Here is a 25,689-nt window from a genome sequence, read left to right as displayed (position 1 = left end):
TTGTGCCCATTTGTGTTTTCCACAATTTCTATAATAAGTCTATTTTTATTAGAAGTGTAATTTACTAAAATAATAGAACCTCATAAATACGGTGCACTATAAATGCTCCACCTCCTCAAGAATTTATAAGCCACCCAAAAGTATTTAACAGCTTTCCCTGCTTGATCATTTGGCCCAGTGTTTCTTTTTACAGTAATACTTTGAAGTTTCTGTATTTATTTAAGGAAGTGGTGTATTTCTTTGCTATTAATAATGGGCACTGACCCTCATGTTTTCTGGGAAGTACCTGTATTGAGAATGTTTCTGTTTCTGACTTATATATAAGTTTTTTTTAAGTGGTAGCTTGAATAAGAGGTTGAGTGTTTGACTTGGTTAGAGAAATATAAGGCATTTTATTAGAGTATATATTAGCCTCTTGATATACCAATATTGCTTAGGGGCCAAGTAATTCGAAAGTTATAGTATGTTCTTTATGTTAAAATTAAAAAAGAGGAATGAGAACAGTTCAAAATGAGGCATCTATCAACCAAGAAACAAATGAACAATTTTTTAAATTTACCTTATTGTGAATTTATTTTGGCATGGCATTTATAGCTCAGGAAGTAGCTTCATTAAAAGTCCACTCAGTACAGTATACTCTGATATGTTAATCACAACCACTAACAATCATTGTTATGTACTTTTTTCCTAAAGAGTTTTTTTCTAAATTTAGAGCATGTGCTAGTTAAAACAATGTGAATTATCCAGTAAAGTCAGAAGATAAGATATATTCAAATATGTTGAAGGAATCTGTTTTTTATCTATTTGCCTGATTTCATAATGTGAGAGGTAAGTAACATAGATTAAATTAAAATAGATGAGCATATTTTCACAATCACTTTGACATCATAAAATATTTTTAGAACTCAAGGTATTTAAAAATCTACCTAATTCTTTTATCTTCTCTCCTTCTCTTACTTGCAGTTGATTTTATCAGGCTCCCAAATAGTATGTGAGACTTTTTTTCCTAAAAATTCTCACTGATTAAGTGGAAATGTGAAGGAAAATGTTTTTCTGGTGTGAGCCATTTTCCACAGTTACTCATTTCCAGGAGGATCTGGATTGTGAAAAGGTCTACAGCTTACATTCCTGATTTGCAACATTTCAGATTTACTTTTGACCACAGTGAAACAATAGACATTAATAATAGTCCATTAAATTTGTCAGTGTTTAACATAATAAAAACAAAAATACCCCCAGTAGAATTTTATTTGAATTATTTCTAGGTGAGAAAATAAGAAAAATAGCATTATTAGTTATAAAACTTTTCAATAACCAATTTGTTTTCCCTGACAGAGATGGATATGCCTCTAACGTGATATCATAACCCTAGCAAAATCACACACTAATATTATTATTTTATTGTTTTGCTATAGATGTGTTCTTTGTGCCATTGTCCTGGAGCAACAATTGGTTGTGATGTGAAAACATGTCACAGGACATACCACTACCACTGTGCATTGCATGATAAAGCTCAGATCCGAGAGAAACCTTCACAAGGAATTTACATGTAATTATTTAACTTCTCTTTTAGTTTTTTTTTTTTTACGGTCATATGTTCTTTAGGCTTTTGTAAAACTTTCCCATTTCAAAGCATTTCATCATTGTTGTAAAGGGTGTTTTTGGTAGGGAATTTAATGCTTAGAGAAATGGCATAGGAAATTTAATAATAAAGTTTTTGGAATCTACTTTGTGAATGGGGTGAAGTATACTACTCGTTCTTAATTTGAAAAAAAAGTTTGGTTTGCTTGATAGTTTTTAATTTCTTCGTTTTTTATAGGGTTTATTGCCGAAAACACAAGAAAACTGCACACAACTCTGAAGGTATGTCATTCAGTCACTTTTTAATTTCAAGTAAAATATGAGTGAATTATACCATATTAATGTTTCCCGTAAGACGTTTCTCAATATTTGAATACATTTTGAAGAATTAAGAAAAGCATTTAGATAAACTGATGTACATAGTGAAAAAGATCCGAATTTTTAAGAAAACTTTTACCCCAAAGTTCTTGTACAGAGTATGTTGAGAATATATTTATCTTTAGGAAGAAATGATGCTGATGGTTATGGGTTTCTGTGTTCAGGTAAGTGTGTTAGTAGATTGTAAAGGTAATAATTAGAACCTTGCTATTGTCAGATAAAGAAAATGTAAACTGGGAATTCTAGTACATTTTGTAATCACCAGGCTTTCTATTATGTTTTTATTCACATTGTAGTACTTTTTTTTTTTTAATACAGACAAGTTCATAAGAAGTAATCGATTTTAAAATACAAACTTTTAAAGTTATTTTATAGTTTGTTTCCATTTAAGTTTATACAAAGCCAGGATAGTCATGTTTATATATAGTTAGCCAAGCTGAACTTGGTCTTTAAAAGGTATGGGAAAGTTCTCAAATTGAATTCTGACTTGTTTCAAACCTTTTCAGATGGTTTTAATACTTTTACTAGCAATATAAAAAGGCTTAGATTTAATCTGAGATTGTTCTATCCTTCCATTTAGATTAGAGATCTTCAAAGTTTTTGTTAGCTTCTCAGAACACGTTGCTTAGAATTAAGAATGGTTTGAGCCTGTTGTTTTAGGAAGTTGTTTCTTTTATAAAGACTTACCTAATTCTCATTATTAACATATTAAAATTTGTGGTCCTTTTTGATCTCTTAGATCTTGCTTTTATAATACAAAATAGTATTGTGTCTACTTCAGGACCAGATTAATCTAAATACTTTAGAAGTGCTGGTTGAAACTTCAGACTTTAGCAAAAACTTGCCATGAAGGTAAACAGATTGAACAAATAATAAGAACAGAATGTTTTTGAGGTGATAAAGTGCACCTGATAAACTTTTATAGTATTTTCCTTCAGCTTTTTTCATTACTTAATTCTAGAATTGAATTGAAAAACCTTTCATGAAAGGTTAAGGTTAAGAGTAAGCTTTCCCACCTTTCATTACTTCAGATTTTAACAATGTATTTGTTTGATTCTTTTTAAGATTGTAATGACCATACATGGTAAGCCAAGGATTGAGACTTATGATCTGATGGATACAAGTGTATCAGCATTCTGGGGCAGGATATTTGAGGGTGGCAATAATGATTAGTATAGACAACTCCCCTTTTATTCCCTCGATTTCTGAAGCTGATAGTACCATCTAGTGGTAGAGATAAGTCACTGCAGATTATGTAAAGTAGAATAATTTTGACCACCTTCTTGCTTTGAGAAACTTTTTAATGAGAAAGATCTAAATTCATACCTCTTTTTTTTTAATTCTTATTTTTTTATTTAAGTGTTGTCAATTTACAGTGTCAGTTTCAGGTGTACAGCAAAGAGATTCAGTTATACATATACATACATATATATATTATTTTTTTCAGTTTCTTTTCCATTACAGCTCATTACAAGAAATTGATGTGCTTTACAGTAGGTCCTTGTTGTTTATCTCTTTTATGTATAGTAGTGTGTATCTGTTAATCCCAAACTCCTAATCTATCCCTCCCCTCCCTTTCCCCCCTTACATTCATACTTTTCAAGATGACTTTTCTTTTAATGTAACTGGCAAGATTACTACAATTCAAATTTTTGATATAATTGGTTTGAATTTTGGGTTCAGTGTATACTTTTGTAGCACATTGGGGCCCCTTGTGTTTATATATATATACACACATATATATATACACACACATACACACATACATACACACATACATACACATACACATGGTATATTTATACCCATATTGTAGAACTTGAAAGCACAATTTTACAGTTTAAAAGTATTACAGAGTTTGTATTTATTGAATTTTGGCTTTTATCACATTCATCTAGCTTGAATTTATTAGATACTGAGTGCTTTGTCAGAAACAGAACTTCCAATTATTTCATTACTCTAATGGGAAACATATGTTCTACTTTATGATTGTAATTTATGGTGGAGGTTTATAGGATTGTGTTTCAGGGACTGTCTTTGAGAATTGTACTGCACTGGTCTATGCAGCAGAGAGGAATTGATATATTGGCAATTTCTTGGTCATTTGCCATCTGTGGCTGAGTACCTTCTTTGCTAATACTTAAAATGATAAATACCATATAATTGAGTCTGTCGTGTTAGTTTGCTATAACATGAACTGTGTTTTGAAATATTAAATTTGAGAATCTCTTTACTGTTTCCATAGTTTTGCCTTTTCCAGAATGTCATATAGTTGGAATCATACAGTATGTAGCCTTTTCAGATTGTTTCTTTCACTTAGGTTTTTTAGGGGGTGGGGGATTAGTTGATATATATAAATGCGTACGAGAAAGGATTTAATGGGCAAGAAGAGATTGAAGGTACAAGAAGGAGAATTCAGTGCATGAGTGGAAAAACTGCCCTGTGATAAGGAGGACATTTCCACCGTAGTAGGAGAGAAGAAAGAAGATAAGTGGTTTTTATCTGGTCTGTTTTTCTCTGGAGGGGAGAATTTAGGGAGAGGGGTGAGGGTTTGAAGTTGAAGGAGAAAGGAGAAGTTTTGAGAATGGTTGTGAAGACCGGGTGAGAAAGTTTGCCTAGAGAACTGTAAGGTTTCCAGACTGGATTGAGGGCCCAGTTGAGGTTGGTAACCATGACTTTATAAAGTGATACCATCAGTCAGGTTGTGTGACATTTCCTACAGCAATTCCAGATCCTGGGTGTAGTAGAAGAAAGTGGCTAGTTGGTTCATTCAGAATTGGGATTTTACCAAGTGGGTTCAACAAAGAATAAAGGGATAAGGGACTTTAGGATATTTGCAAAAGAGAAACAAGAAGCTGAAAGGAATTAATAGACTGGAGGTCCTGATAAGGTTGAAGAACAATAAGAATGAAAATACTTGGGAAAGCAATCATTTCTGGTCCCAAAGCATGATACAGTGATTTCAGAGATAGAGCCCTTTTAGGTGATTTTGAGGCATCTGGGAGTGATTTATAGGGATTGGTTGGTTGATGGAGGACATCACTGCAGGTTAAGGAACTGGATGGCTAGATGTTGCTAGGATTGTCCATGTGGACAGTAGAAATCACTCAGGATGATGGCAGTGGTCAAGATGGAGAAAAGGGCTGTGAGCTGAATGCTAAAGAAAGTCTGATGTGTAAGGTAGAATGATTGGGAGTCGGTAATTGTGAGGAAGGAGAAGAGAAAGAAGGTAGTGTAGTCTGTGGACCAGCAGAATTGGCATCATCTGGGATGCCTAATCTGAAGCCCCACCTCTGACCTACTAAATAGGAATTTTAATGAGATCCCAGGTGGTTTGTATTCACATTAAAGTTTGAGAAGCAGTGGTTTAGCTGAATGAAATGGACTGGACCTCAAAGGTGCAGGGCTTTTTACAAGGGCATGAAGAACTAATGGGTCAACAATGCTGTCTAGGAAGTAGAACATACTGTTACGAAGGAAATGTTCTATATTTGCACCATCTGATACGGTAGCCACATGTGGTTATTGAGCACTTAAAATGGTGTAGTGCCCTCCTTTTCTTAGCAGAAATTTATATGTTTAAAATGGACAGGAATAGTCAGAATTGAATCCTACATCTCATATGTTTTCCCCTCTGTTGGCTTGTGTTTAACTAGGTATATTCTTTACCTTTTTTTAAAAAAAGCAGTATTTCAAAAATGTCAAACATTGATAATAGCAAAGAGCTCTAGCTTGTAACTGATGCTAGTCTATTTTGTAGAAGTATTTTAAGATGATAATTTGTCATCACTAAACATTTGAGTACTTACAAGGAACTGATTACATATGAATGGTGGTTCTTTTAAAATCATTTTCATTAAGATGTTAAGGTCCTTGTATTTAATAATTTATGTGAAACAAAGTAATCTGTGATGAGATAGAAAAAATATCTAGAGTAGCTGCTGCTGGTGGGGGAGAGTGTAGCTCAGTGGTAGAGCGAGTGCTTAGCATGCACGAGGTCCTGGGTTCAATCCCCAGTACCGCCATTAAGATGAATAATAAATAAATAAACCTAACTACCTCTCCCCACTACCTTTCCCCCCAAACAAAGACAAAAAACCCAAAGAAATAAAAAATAAATAGAGTAGATGCTGCTGGGTGTTAGCTGTTCACAGCAAGAATGTGTGGGAGGTAAGTCACCATCAGAAACATAACCTCAGCTTAGTTTAAATCCTTAATTGTTAGGAGCCAAACTTGTAGTGTATTATTTTTCTTAAATAATCCAATATAGAATGTTTTGCATGGAATAGGTACTCAAGAAATATTTGTAACTTCTTCAATTTCTTTGGCTTGAAACTAAGCATGGTATTTAATGTGTCATTTATTTTTGGGTGACACTTCTTGTCCTATAGATTCTCCTGTGCCGGGTGTTAATCGAGCAAGGTGAATTAATAAAACAGGGTTTCAGTTGGGGAAGGGGGTTAGGGGGAAACAATTTAGTGACAGATATATGACCAAGTGATTAAAATACAGTGGTGCTACATGAAAGTACTTTGAGATAAAGGGGCATCATGTTTGCGTCTTACTCTTAAACCTTGGAGAAAAAAGTATATGAATAGAGAGAATGAGTCATAAAGCATATGTGGTAAGATGTTATCATATGGGTGAAGGATATACAGGAATTTTTTAAAACACCTTTTTAGAAGTCTGACATTACTTAAGAAGGTATCATAGTGGTAAGTGCCACAATTATGGTGCCCATAAAATCCCAGGTGTTCTGAGACAGCGTAAAAGAATCTTTTGTGCGTGTAACCTTGGCGACCGTAGTCCTGATTTAATTCAGAACTTGCTGGATCCCCCAATGACAGTTTGGGTGGGAGCTTTATATTAGAGATGCTTGTAAATCATATAACTCAATTTATGTTTCAGGAAATAGTTATCTTGGAAGTATGTTGAAAGTGTGTTATCATAGGTGGATTCAAAGCCTTTGCCTGGTTTAATAGTCCCGTAGTATTTTCTTTCCCTTGTGCTTTTTCTATAGATTATGCTGCAGTTTCCAATCTTCATTACTTTTATTAAATGGAAGTTTTGGGAGATTTTAATGTGGTATCAAAATCTTAAAAAACCTTTTAAGTTTAGGTGCATTGAATAGATTTATGAAGTACTGGAAAGGCAGTTTTGTATACTGGTTGAATATGGGCTTTGAATTCAGATTTGTATTTGAATCTTAGCTCTGCCACTTACTAGTCACATGATCTTAGGCAAGTTATTTAGTATCACTTAGAACCTTAGATACTGAATCTGTAAAATGGGGATTCAGAAAAGCCTCACCTTGTAGGATTACTGTAAGAATTAAACGAAATAATGTGTGTAAAGCTCTTAGCAATGTTTCTGGCACATGGTAAGTTGCTCAGTGAATACTACATTCTATATCATTATTGTTGTTATTATTAGTCCCTGAAAACTCTACCTACCTTTCTTAGCATTCATCTTTTCATGTGCTTTTCCATGGAAGATAATAGAATTTAAATTGTGTTTGTGATTTAACTTGGAATATTATAGTAACGTATCCATATTGTGCTCTTGGCTGAAACTGACTCCATATTGTTTGTTTGATTCACCAAATTTATTGGCTGCCCATGTGCAGAGTGCTGTGTGAGGCATTACTTCCACTCACCTTTGATTTAGCAAACACTTTACAAACTTTCATTACAGGAATTTTTAAACATACACGAAAGTATGTTAGAAAAAAAGCCCCATCACCCAGCTTTAGCACTCATCAGTTCATGGCCAGTCTTGTTCCATCTGTACCCTCTACCTACTTCCTCTACCTGGATTGTTTTCAGTTGAATCCCAGACATCAGATTTCATTTTATCATACTTAATTAAGAATAGTATATTTTTGGTGTATGCTACATATCAGTATATTCATATGTATATCCAAATGCATAAAAGAAATCATTTATCTGATACCTTTACTGAAAAAGCAGAGTTTGCTCATGGCAAGGGGCATGCAGAGCAAATGCTCACCGCGTTTCCATTGGAGAAGGCAGGGAAAATGACCTCTAGTCTTCCTTTTGTAGCAGCCCTAAAGATTCGAAGCAGAGGTGATGATGCTTACCCCAACCTGAAAGCTTGTCCTTTTATTTAAAAAAAAAATCCGACAAATATTGAATGCCTGCTGGGTGTGGGCACATTGGGGAGTTTAGAAAAGAAGCCCCTTGTGGACAAAGAGCTTATAGTCTACACAAGATGTGACAAGAGTAATAATTAACAATTGAATAGGATTTTATAGTTTACAAAGCATTTTTCACATTTTCTTAAAGCAGCCTTTTCAGGAAGGTGTTCTCATTAGTCCCATTTGATAAACCAGGAGACTTGGGAATGCTAAGTAACCTTACCAAGTTAAGGCCTAGAAAGTGGCAGACCTCAGATTTTCTGTCCAGGGGTCCTTTCTGCTTTCATACTGTTAACTGATGTGAGAATTTAAGAGAGGGAAGGAAATGGAGCTTAAACCGTAAGGATACAAGATGAGGAAAACATTGATTAGGTAGGAGAAGGGAATTGGTAAAGGGACAGATACGATACTAGGAGTAGGGGAGAGTTGGTTTCCTGGTAAGTTGGTCAGAATGGTAGCAGAGAGGAGCCTGGCCATAGTAACGTGACATGGGCATCTGGGGGCTGTGCTTATAAAGGTTGGGAACGCTTGGTGGTGCAGGAAGGAGGACGACCTTATTTTGTTACCTCCCTTATGAAGCCTGGATTTTTAGAAATTGCAGCTGTGGATACAAGGGTAAGGTTTTATTTTCTATCGTATTCATCTGTTTGAATAGGTATATGAACATTGTACAAAAACCAGCAGTACAAAAGAGTACACACTGTAAGTAAGCTTTCCTCTCATCCTTGCCCTTATATCTCAGTTTCCAAGTTTTTTTCCCCCCTTTTTTTTTTGCAAAAGCAACAGCTACTATCAGTTTCTTATGTGTCCTTCCAGAGCAATTCTGTGCACACATAAGCTTATGTATAGCTATCCTTGTTCTAACTTGTAGAAGCATATGTAAGTGTTTATTTTCATGACTGTGGGTATTACTACTTTCTTCCTTTTCTTTTCTTTTTTTTTTTTTTTTTGTGTAGAGGTACTGGGCATGGAACGCAAGGCCTCGTGCACGCTAAGCATGTGCTCTACCACTGAGCTAGACCCTTTCCCCAGTATTACTACTTTCAAAGCGTGTAGTAACTCACTGACACGTTCTGCTACTGCCTAGCTTTGTGACCTTGGGCAGAATTATTTGACTTTTCTGTACTTACTTTCCTTGTCTGTAAAATGGGGGTTGGAGATGGTGACTGATACAACTTCATGGGGTGGTTGTGAGACTTAAATGAGATAATGCATTTAAACTGCATAGCACATCTGGTATAGTCAACTCAAAAAGCTCAAATGTTAGCTATTATATTGTGAGTATTTGCATTCATATATTAAATGGAAAAGGGCAAGATGCCGAATTATATGTTGAGAATGCTATTTGTTTGTATATCCTTTTAAACAGATTTGCATATTCATAGAAAATAATAGCTGACATTTATGGAGAGCATCTTACGTGCCAGGCCCTGTTCTAACTTAAGTACTTTACATGAACTAACTCATTTAATTCAAGAACCCTCTGAGGCAGGTCTCAAGTCCAAATGCACACAGTCTGTGGCAGATCCAGGATTCAAAACCAGGCTCTTTACCCTTGAGATTGAGAAAAGAAGTGGTTAACAGTAGTTACCTTGAGAGGGAGGGATGGGGGAAGAAGGAAGGGAAGCAAGGAAGTTAGGGCACCAGCTGGGAGTGCAGAGCAGGTGGAATTGGAAGATGGAAAGGAAGATTTTTCCTTCTTTTATGCAGATAGTTCTTTTATAATTATTTTTGAAAAATAATAATTTTAAAAATATTAAAACATTTTCAGTTTTGAATTGGGGGAAAAAAACCTCTAAGTAACCATGAAAATTTTAAATAAGGGTGCTGTGACTAGGTTCGTACTCACATTTTCATGTACAAATTATTTTTAGTTATTTCCTAGGATAAATTCCCAAAAGTAAAATCACTGGGTCAAAGAGTTTAATCTTTTTAAGGTTCCTGATACATGTTGCCATATACTTTTTAGAAAGATTGTGGTAGATTATATTCCCATCAACGATGGATGACTTTACCCCGCTCCTTTCACCACACCAGACGTTACAAATTATTTTAAATATAGAGGTAGTACACTGCCCGATGTCTAAAAAAAAGTACGATCGTACTAGTAAAATTAAATTCAGAAAGCCCTCTCTTCACCTGACAATCACATTCTCTGAGTAACTAGTAATAACTGTATATCTTCCTAGAGCCTTTCTTACATACGTACGCTCTTACATATATATGCATGTGCCACTAACTGTGATACAGTTTTATTCAACTGGCTTTTTTCATTCTGTGATATATCACAGACACCCTTCCCTGTATCTGCATACAGATCAACCTCATTCTTTTTAACAATAGTGTTATATCCCATAGAGTAAATAGAACCATCGTTTTTCTTAAGGATTCCTCTATTAATAAAAGTTAGTTATACCTATTTTTTTCAAAAGTGCGAATAACAATGCATTGATATCCCTTATACATATGTGCTTATGTACTTATACAAGTGCGTCTATAGGATAAAGTCCTATAAATGGGGATGCTAGGTGAGAGTCTGTGCCTCTAATATTAGGAACAAGTACTGGGACATGTACCTACAGTGTGTGAGTGTCCAGTTCCCTTCACCTGTGCTGGATGTTAACAGTCTGTAATTTTTGCCATCTGATTATCTCCTTTAATTTCCATTTCACTAATCACTAGTAAGGTTGGGCTTCTGCCCATGTTTTTTTTAGCCATTTATATTTCTTCTGTGAATTGTCAGTCCTATCCTTTGTACATTTTTCTTTCAAGATCTGTCTTTTAAAAATTGACTTGTAGTGCTCTCTGTAATATAGGTATTAATTCTCTGCCACTAAATGGTTTCTTAGGTGTCCCAGTCCCAAGATTATAAAAAAATTATCTTCCATTTGCATCTATTGCATTTGTAGTTTGTTATTTTATTATATTTTTGGATCCATCTCTAATTTTTTCATATGGTATGAGGAAAGGAATCTCAATTTTTTAAAAAATGGATAGCCAATTGTGCCATTATGTCTTTCCCCCACTCATTTGAAATGCCACCATTATCATACTCTGATTTCCCATATGCATGTGGGTCTATTTTCAACCTGACTTCTCTTCTGCTGCTGTATGTCTATTCCTGTGCCAGTGTTTGAACTAGTGTTGCTGTATGGTATATAGTCATATCTTTTTTAAAAAAGATAGTCTTGTGTATGGTATATTTACTCTTCCAGAAAACTGTGGAATTAATTTTAAGTTCAATTTTATCAGAATTCCATTAAATTAGTTTAGTGAGAATTGCTGTCATTCTAATGTTGATCCTGTTTATCCAGAAGCATGGTTCTTCTCAACATTTCTGGGGGTTTCTTTAATATTTTTATTTCTAACACATTTTTTGTTGGGTTTATACTATTTAAAGACTGCTATTTTGATTGGTGAAAATGGTACATCACTTAATCTACATTTTGATTCTAGAGAAGTCAAATTTTCTGAAAGTATGTTTAACCACTTAGGTTCTATGAATTATTTGATCATATGCTTGATCTATTTTTCTGTTGGGGTCTTAATCTTTTATGAGCTGATCAGATCGTAAGGACACTAATCCTTTGTCATAAGTACAGCAGATATTTTTCCATCTTATTGTTTACCTTTTAATTTTATCACTTTTTTTTTTTTTTACTTTCAGAAGTTTAAAAGTCTGGTATAGTTAAATATGTCAATCTTTTGAGTTCCTGGGTTTTTTTTTTTTTTTTTCACTATTGGTGTTAAAAAGTCCCGTAAAATTTTATACTGAATGATTCCATATTTAGGACAGACAAATAGGCCATGTGGAAAACTAGTCATGTTGGCCTGTTAATGGAATTGCTTAAGTGATTTCTTAATGGTGTTTAACAATGTAATGTTATTATAATGTTAATGATTATTTATTTTCATTGTAAGTAACAAAATATTATGTATATTACGTATATATCAGGATGACTGAAATTTGATTATGATTTTTTAAGTTTCAATTTTGGGTACGTGCAAGTAATCTGTCAGCTTTAATGAAATTTTAGGTCTTAAAAATTGTCCGATTAACTGTTTAAAGTAGTGTGTTCTGATATGAAATTGGCTATAATGTTAAGATCAGAAGATATGTTTAATTGACTTGTCTGTCTTCACAGGTCGAGTTATTCACATGAATTTGTCTCATTAAGCCTATAAAACACTGTCCACTAACTTTTACCTTTTTTCTTCCCTTAAGTCCTACCATAGTTAGGTGAAGTTGCATTGATACAAATTTTTATTAACTGTTTCGCAAACAATCTAATGCTCTCAGTTCCTGGAGTTTATATATTAAATTACCCTTTTCTTATCATAATGAATGTACTTTTACTTCTTAAAAGAAACAAATAAACAAACAAAAAATCTTGAAAGTATTTATTAGGAAAGATCAGCATCTGAGAATAGGAGTTCATATGCTTTCTCATGGAGAAATTAGTCCTTGGAATTATAATCAATAATTTATAGTAAAAGAAAAAACAATGAAGCAATGCCTAATTAGAGCTGTGCCTAAAACTTTGTATAGTTTGACCCTAAGACAAGTGAATATTTGGTTTTTATACCTTTTGAACACTAAATACATTGTCTCATATACAGTAGGGCCTCAATAAACATTTGTAGTGGATAAGCAAATGAAACACCTTCTATTAATGGTAGAGATTCTTTTCAAATTATTGGGAAATATAGTTCTAAAATTCTGTGTCTGTGATGTCCAGTAGAGACTCAGCTTGCCACATGTGACTAGTAAACACTTGAAATGTGGTTAGTGCAACTGAGAAACCGAAGTTTTAATTTTATTTAACTATCAATGACTTAAACTTTAAAAAGCCACATGTTGCTAGTGGCTACTGTATTAGAGCAGGTGTACCTGCTTTTTCATTTAGTTTTCCAAGTATGTTTATTTTCTGGGTAATTGTTCTGATTTCACCAACAATGTGAGGTAAAACTCTTTGAAACCTATGGTTTAAAAAAAATACAAGAACTAACTCTAAAAATTCACTTATTAGAGTTTAGAAATGTTTACTGAATTATGTGCACAGTCAAGATCACAAAACTCATTTTCATGGAGTTATTAATTTGATGTAAATAGTGAGTTCTGTAATGATTATAATAAAGCTCTTTCTTTATATTTGATTTTTGTTGCACTTACATAAAATTTTAGGTTGCTATATCAAACATATCACAGACCATTTCTCATACCTTGAGGTGATTTCATTCTAAGGAGAAACAGATGTTCTGAGGACCCATAAACTAATTAATGCTCATTTTAAGATGGTCCATGTAAAGCTTTTGTTCATTTTTAAGCAGCTGATTTAGAAGAAAGTTTTAATGAACATGAACTGGAGCCCTCATCTCCTAAAAGTAAAAAGAAAAGTCGCAAAGGAAGGCCACGGAAAACTAATTTTAAAGGGCTGTCGGAAGATACCAGGTCCACATCCTCCCATGGAACAGATGAAATGGAAAGTAGTTCCTATGTAAGTAGAAAATATTAGAGTCTTTCTTTTTGTTGCACCACAAATATTTTATCTAAGCTGTGCTGGTAGGTAAAGTTCATCATTTGAAATGTTAACTAAGCTTGAGGTACCCATAGCTTGTTTTCATGGATTTTTTTTTTCAAGTTTTCTTTTTTCTTTTACATTTGCAGAGAGATAGGTCTCCACACAGAAGCAGCCCTAGTGACACCAGGCCTAAATGTGGATTTTGTCATGTAGGGGAGGAGGAAAATGAAGCAAGAGGAAAACTGCATATATTTAATGCCAAGAAGGCAGCTGCACATTATAAGTGCATGGTAAGCGTGGTTCCTTTTATGTGCTTTTAAACCCAAGTTTTGGAAAAGCATTTAGCTAGTAACCAAATATAGCACTTTCTCTCTAGGATTAGTGTTTCAGAATTACGAACAGTATATGCTTTAATCCCAAATCTTTTTTTAAGTATAATTGATTTTCAATATTATGTTAGTTTCAGGTATACAACATAGAGATTCAATATTTTTATACATTATGAAATGATCGCCATGATAAGACTAGTTACCATCTGTTACCATTACAAAGTTATTACAATATTATTGACTGTATTTCCTATGGCATACATTACATCCCCATGACTTATTTATTTTATAACTGAAAGTTCTATAATCCCAAATCTTCATAAATTCTAAATTTAAAAAAAGTATCATTTATGATTTAATGGGATTTAGAGTAATCCTAATCATTGTTACTATGTTCCAGATAATCCACAATTAACTATTTCATAACTATAAAAATTTCTGTTTTATAAACTTGTCTTGGAAGCTATATTTGGCCTCCCCTATAGCCTAGTAAAAGCCTCTCTTGTTGTACTTCACATACTGTATTGCACTTATTCATTTGTGAGTCTCTTTCCCTTAATAGAGTCTTAAATTCCTTGAGGATAAGAGCTATATACTATCTTTGCATCCTTAGAGCCAGGCTGACATATTGTGTACATGAACATTTTTGAACTAGATTGTATTGAATTACTCATCCCGTTTATGATTAGGTTTTTTAAGTTATATTATTTATATCAGAGGTTTTTAACCAGAGATGCATATCTGATTTACCTGGGGAGCTTTTTCCAAACTATGCACCCCTGGAGTACATCCCAAACATGACTAATAGGGGAAAAGAAAATCTCCAGGAGATTCTGATCTGCATCTATGATTGAAATCTGTCCTTTTAAACTATTTTTTAAAATTTTGTAGAAGTGTAAAATAGTTGAGATGACAGTATGACATTTAATCTTGGCTCCACACTAGCAACCTTTGTTTTGTTCCACTGTCCTTATTTAGAGTTACATTTTAATCAGGCATGTGAATATATTAAAAATATTTGAGTTGGTACTTGATTATTAAGGAAAAGTCATCTTAGCATATTAAAATAATGTAGCACATTTGTTGTTATGCTGTTTAATCTTTTTCTCACAAGGGTTCAGAATATTAAATGTTCCTGCATTTTTCCTCTCTAGTTATTTTCTTCTGGCACAGTCCAGCTCACAACAACATCGAGAGCTGAATTTGGAGATTTTGATATTAAAACTGTACTTCAGGAGATTAAACGAGGAAAAAGAATGGTCTGTGGTTTTATGTTTATGCTATGCAACGTTACTCTTCTGACTTTCTCCTTTAAAATTAGGACAGATCTCAAATTTATCCAGTCATCAAAAAATTTAATATAAAGTAGTTCATATGTTAAAGCAAAGTATATATTTGACTCATTTGTAATATAATAAAGGATGCTGATGTTACTGAAAGTTATTCCTCTTTCTATGTAACTTCATTACTTAAGAGAATTATACTGAGATTTATACTTCAGGGTATTTGAGAGACTTTTAATGAAATAAATGAAGATGTGAATGTGATACACCTTATTGAGTTTGAAATTTTAAATTGTTTAAGCTTGCTTAAAGAAAAATTCCATAACCCCAGTAGAGCATTGAGAACCTCCCCATGTTGTTATTCATTCTTTTTTTTAATAAAAGAAGAGTTTTTCACAGCCTTCTGTTTAAAGTTAACATACCCAGTTATGTCTCTTAATATGTTTATCCTAGCTTTAAAGTTTCCTTTATAAAATGTGCATAAGTCTCATGTTTTTAAACATACTGAATTACTAATAAATAGCTTTAAGAAATATTGGCATCTTTATTGATCACTTACTCCTTTACAGTTTATGCATATTATAAAATGTCAATGGAATGTAAAATCTTTAAGACAGCAGTTGTCTCTAGAAATGACTTTAATTTCTAAAATTTTTATTGTGAAAATTTTCAAACATATAAAATTAGAAAGACTAGTAACACACGTCTGTCCATCACCTTGACTCATCAGTTATCAAGAATTTGCGGCACTCGTTTCATCTATGCCTTTTATTCTTGTTGCTTGAAGTATTTTAAAGCAGAACTGAGACTTCATATCATTTCACCTCTACATATTTCAGTATGTATCTCTTAAAAATTGGACATTTTTTTACCTAACCACAATGTCATTACACCTGAAAAATTAACAATGAGTCTTCAGTGTCATTTAATACCTAGTTTGTATTTGTATTTCCCCAGTTGTCTCGAAACTATCTTTTTAAAAGTTGGTTTGTGTGAATCAGGATCCAGAGGAGGTTCACACATTACATTTGGTTGTTATCTATCCCTTAAGTAATCTAGGGCACTCCCTCTTCCCTGTCCTTGTTGTTTCTGTTTTGTTGTCTGCCATTGACTTCTTGAAGAAAATGAATTGATTGTCCCGTAGAATATCGCACATGTTTTGTCTGTTTGCTTTTTCATGATGCCATTTAACTTGTCCCTCTATCTGCCAGATTTTCTTTTAAAATGGAAGTTAGACATAAAGGCTTGATTAGATTCAGTTTCAACATTTTGGGGGGTAAGAATACTTCACAGGTGGGACTGTATCCATATTTTGTCACATCAGACAAGTCATAATGTCTGATCCTTGGATTCAGGAGGTGAGTCTGATCCCTCCGTTGTGAAGTTCCGCTTCGATCTTTCATCTGGTGGTTTTAGACATTGATGGTCTTTGTCTGAGTCCATTAGAAATGACCTTTTCTTTGTGGAACTACAATTTGAAAGTGTGAGGACTGTTGATGTTTTCTGTTCCATTTAAATCCAGTTCAGTTTCTTGATGCTTTGATTACTTTAACAAAAAACGAAACTTCTTTAAAACAGAAAATAGAGTACTGTAAAAAAAAAAAGGAAAAAGATCACTTCATGTATCATGCAGAGCAATGTCATTGTGTCATACAGCTAATGTCCACATAGGCGACTAGGATAACAATTCAGTTCTCTTCATCAACTTACTAACCTCTGCACTGTTGACTTTTGGTGTAAACACTAGCCTAGCATTTCCCCAAGTGTGCTCCAAAGGAAATTAGTCTATCAAGATGCTCTCTTACTGCTCAAGGGCATCTGGAGTTCAGTAACTTGGGAGCTGTTTTCTATACCCTCCTCCCTGGAGGAAAGGCTATTAGAAGTTCTACAATCAAGTAATCTGTTTGAAACTAGCATTTCTCAAACTTATTTGACTATGAAACCCTTTTATCGACAATCAGCTTAAGTCTTCAAAAGATTTCAGCCCCTTTAGTCTCCCTCCTGCCCTCTTGCTTACTTGGTAGCAATCCCTCTCGAGGAGGGGCAGGAATTGCTTTCCTATCTTTTCATTCTTTCCCCTAGTCATAAAGGGAAAGGAACTGACCCCACGGAGGAAAAGAAGCCAGGCACTAAAACATAGACTATCATCCTGTTTTGTGTGTTTGGCAGTATTAAGGCATGTTCCGTGTATGTTTAGATGTCAGGTCTCTGATGGTTAGTCCAGTTAAGTAGTGGAAACATCAGGAGTGACAATATTACAAAGTCTATCAAAGTATGGTTTAAACTGCAGTGTTATTGAATATACATGCTATACAGTAAGTTCAATGCACTCTTTTTCAATAGAAAATCTGCCTATTTTCTTTGTAAAGTGGACTGTTTGGTTGAAAAATGGCTAAAATAGAATAAATAAGATTGCATCAACTTTGCAATACTGCTTATGACTATTCTTTCTCTTCCCTTAAACAGAAATGTACACTTTGCAGTCAGCCCGGTGCTACCATTGGATGTGAAATAAAAGCCTGTGTTAAGACTTACCATTACCACTGTGGAGTACAAGACAAAGCTAAATACATTGAAAATATGTCACGAGGAATTTACAAGTAAGAGAACAACAATTGTCCATTTTCCTAAACTTGTCAGTAAGTAACTGCCCTTAAATAGATGTTAGTTTAGTTGATCACTCTTCTTGGGCGGTGGTCAGACAAGTGTAGAATGCTGAGGACTCTATAAGAAATGAGTGTTGCAGTTGGCATTTTCCTCTGACTGCACATCCCTGGATTAGCATTCGTTCAATGAGGATTTGTTATGCTTCCTATGTGCCAGGCATTGTGCTAGGAGCTGGGCGTGCAACAGAGACCAAAACAGACACAGACTGTGTCCTCATAAAGCTTACAGTCTAGTGGGACAGCCACATCAATTAAATGGCCACCTAACTAAATATACAATCGCAAACTTCCTAAGTGCTATAAAAGATACGTTACAAAGCGCTGTGAGAGCACGTGGCGAGGAGGAGCTAACATCCGGAGCGGGGAGTGTTAGGCATTTCCTTAAGGAAATAGTGCTTGAAGTGAGATATGAAGGGCGAAATGAATGTGGCTGTTGGGAAAGTGTTCTAGGCAGAGAGAACAGAGTGTGCAAGAGCTTAAGGTGGGACAGAAACAAGGGTGCAAATGGGGAGGGGGGTGAGTTAGGAGGCTGCTGCCGAGGGTCCAGGTGAGAATTGTTGGTAGCCTAGAATAGGATGTAGTTGTGAGGACAGAAGACAAAAGATACTCTTGGAAGAATGACAGAGTGATAAGTTTTGGAGATTTGGGATTACGTGTTACCCTCTTGCTTATGAGTCTTCCACTTACCTGTGCTGCATTGGGCTAGTGGTGTCAGTGTGAATCTATAATGGTTCCCTTTGTTTAATCGAATGGAGAATAAGTTGGTTGGGATCCCTGAATGTTTGATTTTCCTTTGCAAGTTGTAAAGCACTTCCTTGCCCTCACATTCTCAATATGCGATAAACCAATGACTCAGGGTCTACTTTTCCATGTACAAAGCAGTTTATATAAGCAGTCACCAGGTCATTCAGGTGACCGCATGAGGAGCTAATGCTGTATTATAAAATTTGCCAAACTTGGCTTAATAATAAAGGCATAGGTTTTTAAGGTGAGTTCTATCAAGCCTTTAAGGAATAGATAATTCCAATCTTATTTAAAGAGATTCAACACATAACAAAAGAGAAAAATTTCTTGGTTCATTCTGGAAAGATTGCATAACCGTGACACCAGATCTAACAAAGATAGCATATAACAACAAAAATAAGAGAAACTATAGACCAATCTTACTTCTATAAATATATATACCAAAATCCTAAATAAAATACTGGAAAATCAAATCCAGTGCTGTATTCTAATAACTTAAAGACTATTCAGAATTAGGAAATATATAAATGTGATCCATTATAATTAATAAAGAAAAATCCTATCGCCTTCCTAGTCTGTGGTAAAAAGACATTTGATATCATTTCAACATCCATTTCTGAATTTTAAGGTAGAAAGACTGCTCTTGGTAAGCTAGTAGTCTTATTAATACACTGTTAAAGAGGAAAAAACCAGCAAACAGCTGATTTAGTGTTAAAATAAATGGACCATGTTCTTAACCAGAGCTGAGTCTTACAATCGCCTGGAGGTGGATAGGGCCCTCTTTAGAAATGTTCATGCCTGGGCTCTACCCTCAGAGGTTTAAATTCAGTAGGTTGAGGCCCCAGCCATGTATTTGGATGGCTCCCCAGGTGATTCTCACAATCATGTCTCACTGAGAAGCACTGTACCAATACACTTCCATTCAGATGAAGAACAAGACAAGGGTGCCAACTACCAACATTACTGTCAGCATCACTGTTCTTCTGGAGGGTTAAGCTGGTGCAACAAGAAAAGGAGGAAAAATGTATAATAAATATTGTGAAGAAGAAAAAGGAAATTGTCTCAATATTTGTTATTGATATCATTGTCTACCAAGAAAAATCCAACGAAATCTGCCAAGAAAATCCAACAAAATCAACTCTGAATGTATTAAAATGTATAAGAGCTCAGTAAGGCTGCTGAATATGGGATGATTATTTTTAAAAACAATTCCAGTAATAGCTAGTTAGAAAATGTAAAGGAAAAATGGCTACCCCCTCCCACCCCAACTCCCCACATGTACACACACCAAAGATGAACTTTTTTTAGAAAATAGCATTTTACATGGGATCCCAGTGAATGGTGAAATATATTATGCTCCTTAATAGAAAGATGCAACTTTGAAAGATACCTATTCTCCCCAAGTTAATCTATATATTTAATACAATTTTAATGAAATCCAACTTTTTGACAGTTTTGTTGAGAAGAGTAAATGTGGTATTATTGTCTATTAGTGATGACTAAGTTACCTTATATAACAGGAAAAGAAAAAGAAGCTTACACAAGATAGAAGTTTGTTTCTCCCCTAAAAGGTGTCCAGAGGAAAACAGCGCAGATGTGGTAGGCAGCTTTTCAGTGTCATCAGGGGTCCCAGTTACCGTCTTGGGCCTTCCTTCCATAGGAAGTAGGAGGAAACAGGAACAAAGGAAAATAGAAAGAAAAGTAGCTATTGCTCCAGCTGAGTCAGTCTTTAATCAGCCTTCCTGGAAGTTCCGTACACACTCTGCCCAGCATCTCATTTGCCAGAATTTAGTCACATATCCAAAGGAGGCTGGAAAATAATTACTCTTAGTGGGAGGGAACATTGCTACCCAAATAAAATCTGTTTTAGTACTATGGAGGGAAGGGGAGAAAATAGATACTGGGGTAGTCAACTAGTCTTTATCACATGAAGCCAAGAAAATTTATAATGTGATTCAGAGGAGAAATCCCCTGTTAGATATCAAAGCCAATCATATAGTAATTAAAACAGTATAGTACTGGCCCAGTGAGAAAGGTCACAGAAGATAGATCCATGTCTTTGTTGGAATCTTATAAATAATTTCGGTACCATTTTATATCTGTGGAGACAGGATGGATTAATTCTGTATTTGGTGTCTAAACAATTGGCTGTCATTTAGAAAAGTCTTGAGTATAGCAGGCCTTCCTAAGCATGATAGGAAACTCAAAACCTTTATTTGACTACATTAAAATTAGACTACATAAAGAGAACTCCAAATCATTAAGAAAAGACACAACCCAGTTAAAAAAATGGGCAAAGGACATGAGCAGACAAGTTATAGAAGAAATAGCCATGTGAAATAAGCATGTGAAAAATCATTCAACCTTATTAATAATGACGGCAAATGCAAATTTAAACAAGATCCTACCAGTTTTGGGAAAGATGAATAGGATTCAGATCATCTAATGTTAGGTTTTGGAGACACAGGCATTCTCATTCCATGTTAAAATTGAATATAAGTTGGTACAACTTTTTAGGAGAGCAATTTATCATTGAAGACCAAAGCAAAAAATATCTATCTTTTGCTACTAGTCTGCTCATAGGGATTGAGCAGACAACAGTTCAGGGATGTATGTGCAAGAAGTTGCGTTGCATTACTGTTAATGATAGCTGCAGTACCAACTAGGGCATCTTCTTAGACTCAGTATACTTTGTACTGACAAGATTACCCCAGATGGCGTCAGTCTACTCAGGAAGGACATAGACAGGAACTACAGCTTGTCAGCAGGGTGGCATCAGATACTCCTCTTCTGTGAGAGTCCTTGCAGCAGTCAGGGTAAGTACAGCCCAGCTCCAATAGGATATGATCCACAATGGGTGGTCATAGGATCCATCCTGGCTTAAAAGCCTCATATCCAATCAGAGCCAACACCTCTTATAATACAGTTACATAGGCATAGATAATTTTAAGGTTACACCACACTGAAAGAGGACCAAAGCTAAGGCGTCTTATCAGAATACCCATATTCTTCCCACTCCAGATACAGTCTACCAATTAGGAGGTAACGTAGCTTAGTAAAATAGTTGGCACACCAATTTTTGTTAAGTTGCCAGGGTTCTAAAGGGTTAACTAAAGGTGAAATTCACATGCAGAATGGGAAAAGGTTTTTGTTAACCTTTTACCTACAATAGCAAGAAAGGAAAAGAAAAAATAACCAGAATGTCCATCAGGAGACTTAATAAATTTTAGTATGTACATACATTTAGTTGGAATACTATGCAGCTATTAAAGAATAAAGTAGACCCATGTGTAGAGTTGTAAAGACGTATTTCTATCATAGAGTGGGGGGGAAGTTGTATAATCCTATTTTAGCAATAAAAAGTACACTTGTACACACATGTACAAGATGTGTATTTTTTTATACACAGAAAATTTTCTAAACGCATAGTCAGCAGACTTAACAGTATTCACCTCTCATTCATTACATAGGGGTGGAGAAGATATATTTTATATATCTTTTATATTTCTATTCTCCATTATATGGTTCATAATCAATACATTATTTTTTAAAGTAGCCAATAGTATTTTAAAATAACAGGCCCATTTTAAAACATCTAAAATCAGATATGTGGAGAATTATTGTATTTAAATTTTAACTTTAGATATTCTTATTGCAGTAATTATCCATTTTCATTTTTGGAAAAAATAGAAAATATAGATAAGAAACATAAAACTTAATGTCAGCTTTAATTCTACCACCAGAGATAACAACTTTAAATCTTTTGGCATATTTTTTTCTAGACATTTTTATGATTGTGTATATTTATAAAAAATAAAACTTTCTTATATATACTGTTTTATAAACTGTTTTCCACTTTGAACATTTTTTTCCTGTGACATTAAACAGTTTTACATCACCATTTTAATGGTTGCATAGTATTCCATTGTATGGGTATATCAGTTTGTTTAATCAGTTCCATTTTAGACATTTAGATGGTCTTTATTTTTTAGCTATTAGAAAACCATGTTGCAGTGATTATCTCTAAGCAAACATATTTGCACTGGGATCCATGATGATTTAAATTCCTCTTTTCATTTTTTCACATTGGAATTTGTTTCTAAAATCTGCTAAAAATGTAGATTTCAGATTTTTCCTAGAGACCATTGAGTTCAGATGAGTGTGCATATGCGAGTAGCTTGGGGAGAGAAGAGTCCACGAATAGGAAATGCACCTACACGCAGCTTGCTTCCTTTACCAGCCCTTTGGAGCTTGAATATAGTCATATTAGAGAGGCGAGGGAAGGTTATATACTGATTCTGTTTATCCTATTTTACTGTCTTTATTTTATTTCTAACTACTTAAATATGTATTTTTCTAAAATATCAGTCTCCCACTGTAAAAAAGTAAATTCTCTGACAGCAGGGATCTTGTTTGGCCAATTGACATCTGCGGCCTTGGTGTCCAGATTAGTGAAGGACACATGACAGGCCTATGGGAAGGAGTCCTTGAGTGAAAAATCATCCCATAAAAAGATTAAAATGGGCTCTAATAAGAAAGGGCCCATGCTTTTAGGTAAAGCTCTGTCATAAAAATTTCCAAAAGTACACAAAAATAGAAGAGTATAACGACGCCGCATCTCAGCAGGTGCCAGGTTATTGCCATGATCGTTTCATCTTTTTTTTTTCCTCTCTGAGGTATGTTAAAGCAGAATCCCAGATCTCCTGTTATTTCATCCCTGCATACTTTAGTATCACTATGCCATCATCACACCTTATTAATTGACAGTAAGTTCTTAGAATCATCTCATACCCAGTCCACTTTCATATTTCCCCAGTTGTCTTGAAAATGTCCTTTTAGACTTGATTTGTTCAAATTTCAATACATACAAAGTCCTTACATTGCATTTAATGGATATGTCTCTTAAATCTCTCTGAATATAGAGCAGTCCCCACTCCACCCTTGCCTTTTCCCCCTACTTGTTGAGGAACCCTGATATGTTGTCCTGTAAAAGTCCTATATCCTAGATTTATGTATTTGCATCATAATGATGTCATTTACCTCATTTCTCTACCCCTCCACATTTCCTGTAATTTATAAGCTGGTTCAAAGGCTTAATTAGATTCAGATTATATTTTGGGAGAAGATACTTCATAGGTGCACCCTGTAGAAGTCTCACTCGATATTTACACTCATGATTTTTAAAAAAACGGCATTCCCACTGTGCAGTGTTTGAAAAGTAGAAATTCTTCATAGTTCTTTGAAAATTAAAAATGTTTTCAGAATAAAAAATGATGAGCAAAACTAGGTCGGTAGTCAGTTGTTACTATTGCCCCTCCTACCCCACCCCTGCCTTTTATTCTACTCACTTGTTCCAAATCCTAAGTTTGGATCATTTGTGGCAAATGAATTCCTATGTGATCATCTTTTATCCATTGCTGACCACAAGAGGGCACCCACTGAACATTTTTAAAGCATTGCTCCATCTTAGCATATACATAATTGACCTAAAACTGAGCTCAGATTAGCCCCCACCCTTTGATTATGGTGGGAGTGGTTAACTGTAAAAAATATATTGGTGCATATACAGTAAAGTGGCCTAAACCTTTGTTCAAAATCACCTACATTGCTGTTTTCATTAAAAACAATGACTTTCAAGTAGATAGTATATACACACAAATAAAAGGTTGTCAGAACTGCATGATGTCAAAGAATCACTCCAGAGATGATTTGCTAATTTCAAAGACAGAGAATCTACCCTTACAACAAAGAAATCTGGCCATCACTACCACCTTAACCAAATGAAAACAGCATCACTAGCAGCAGGACATTCTGGAGTTGCATGCCTCCTGAACTATGCAGGATTACCTGCCGAGTATCCTGGACTAGCAAAGGACAGCTGAACCAGCAAAGTTAACCAAGCCCTAAACAACAAGGTCCTACTGTGTAGCACAGGGAACTATATTCAATACCTTGTATAATGAAAAAGACTATGAAAAGGAATATATATGTATACGTAAAACTGAATCACTATGCTGTACACCAGAAACTAACACAACATTGTAAATCGACTATACCTCAATTGAAAAATAGTTAATCAAGCCCTTAGGCCTTATTTCTAGTTTATAGGAAATAAAGGATGAGAGAAAACCAAATAGAACATTACCACAGTTAGGCAACTCCAGAATGTGGTGTGGTTGACAAGGTATATGGTCTAATTCTTTCCAGAAACTCAGTGTCATGGGGAAAAAAGAAATTGGAGGAACCAGTCTAGATCATGAGAGACACAGCCAAATGCAGTGCCTAGAAAACTGTTAGATGACTCATAAAGTTGTTCTAGTAAAGGCCAGGACACTAATGATGAAAAGGCCCTAGAAGAGTTTGAATAAAATTGTTTCATGACATGTGAGCAGAAAGCAAGTAGTATATATCGAATTTATATTATTGCCTAAAATGTGCTTTTAAATTATGTATATGAAACATCCTAGAACTTGATTATGTCATATATGTGCCTGAAAGTTGTAATTTTCAAGTTGACCAAAAACTTTTTTTAACCTCATTGGGCAAACTGAGGGATTGCCTTATATTTGGGCATATGCGGTAACTTAACTTTCATCCTAAACCAGAGGTTTTATTTCTGATGAACTTTTACTATTTCATCAATAGAGTGCTTTCCTTTCTATCTTTTAGATAGAAATGGACCTGTAGCTCATTGTGGAGTGTTTTTAAGTGTGGAGGAGGAAACCCACATTTTAAATGGGCACCAACCTCAGCCACTAATGACATAAATATATTCTCATCAACAATGACAAAGCATTTTGAGATTTTTATCTTTCATCATTGTAGACTATATTGTAAAAATCATAGTGGAAATGATGAGAGAGATGAAGAAGATGAGGAACGAGAGAGTAAAAGCCGGGGAAAAGTAGAAATTGATCAGCAACAACTAACTCAGCAGCAACTTAATGGAAACTAGGTATGAAAGTTAATTATATTGGCTCTGTTGTCAGGATACAGTATACAGTAATAAATACCTATTAAGGTAATGAT

General features: G+C 34.7%; 1 protein-coding gene across 6 annotated transcripts in view; it reads left to right on the top strand.

Moving 5' to 3' along the window:
• The window catches only part of PHF6 (PHD finger protein 6), a 45,271-nt gene that overhangs the window by 16,173 nt on the left and 3,409 nt on the right, over positions 1-25,689 (top strand). For 4 of the 6 annotated variants that reach the window (XM_032474402.1, XM_032474400.1, XM_032474399.1 and 1 more), the window contains 7 exons: positions 1,416-1,549; positions 1,820-1,863; positions 13,445-13,614; positions 13,785-13,928; positions 15,122-15,226; positions 17,717-17,850; positions 25,486-25,615. In XM_032474402.1, the coding sequence (XP_032330293.1) occupies positions 1,416-1,549; positions 1,820-1,863; positions 13,445-13,614; positions 13,785-13,928; positions 15,122-15,226; positions 17,717-17,850; positions 25,486-25,615 (861 nt within the window). The remainder of the gene's footprint in view (positions 1-1,415; positions 1,550-1,819; positions 1,864-13,444; positions 13,615-13,784; positions 13,929-15,121; positions 15,227-17,716; positions 17,851-25,485; positions 25,616-25,689) is intronic. The other 2 variants (XM_032474403.1, XM_032474401.1) reach the window with 1 other exon arrangement.

The sequence above is a fragment of the Camelus ferus genome, chromosome X (genome assembly GCF_009834535.1).
Source record: "Camelus ferus isolate YT-003-E chromosome X, BCGSAC_Cfer_1.0, whole genome shotgun sequence".
Lineage (NCBI taxonomy): Eukaryota > Metazoa > Chordata > Mammalia > Artiodactyla > Camelidae > Camelus > Camelus ferus.
Note: the sequence above shows the minus strand (reverse complement) of the source record. Positions and strands in the feature narration are given on the sequence as shown.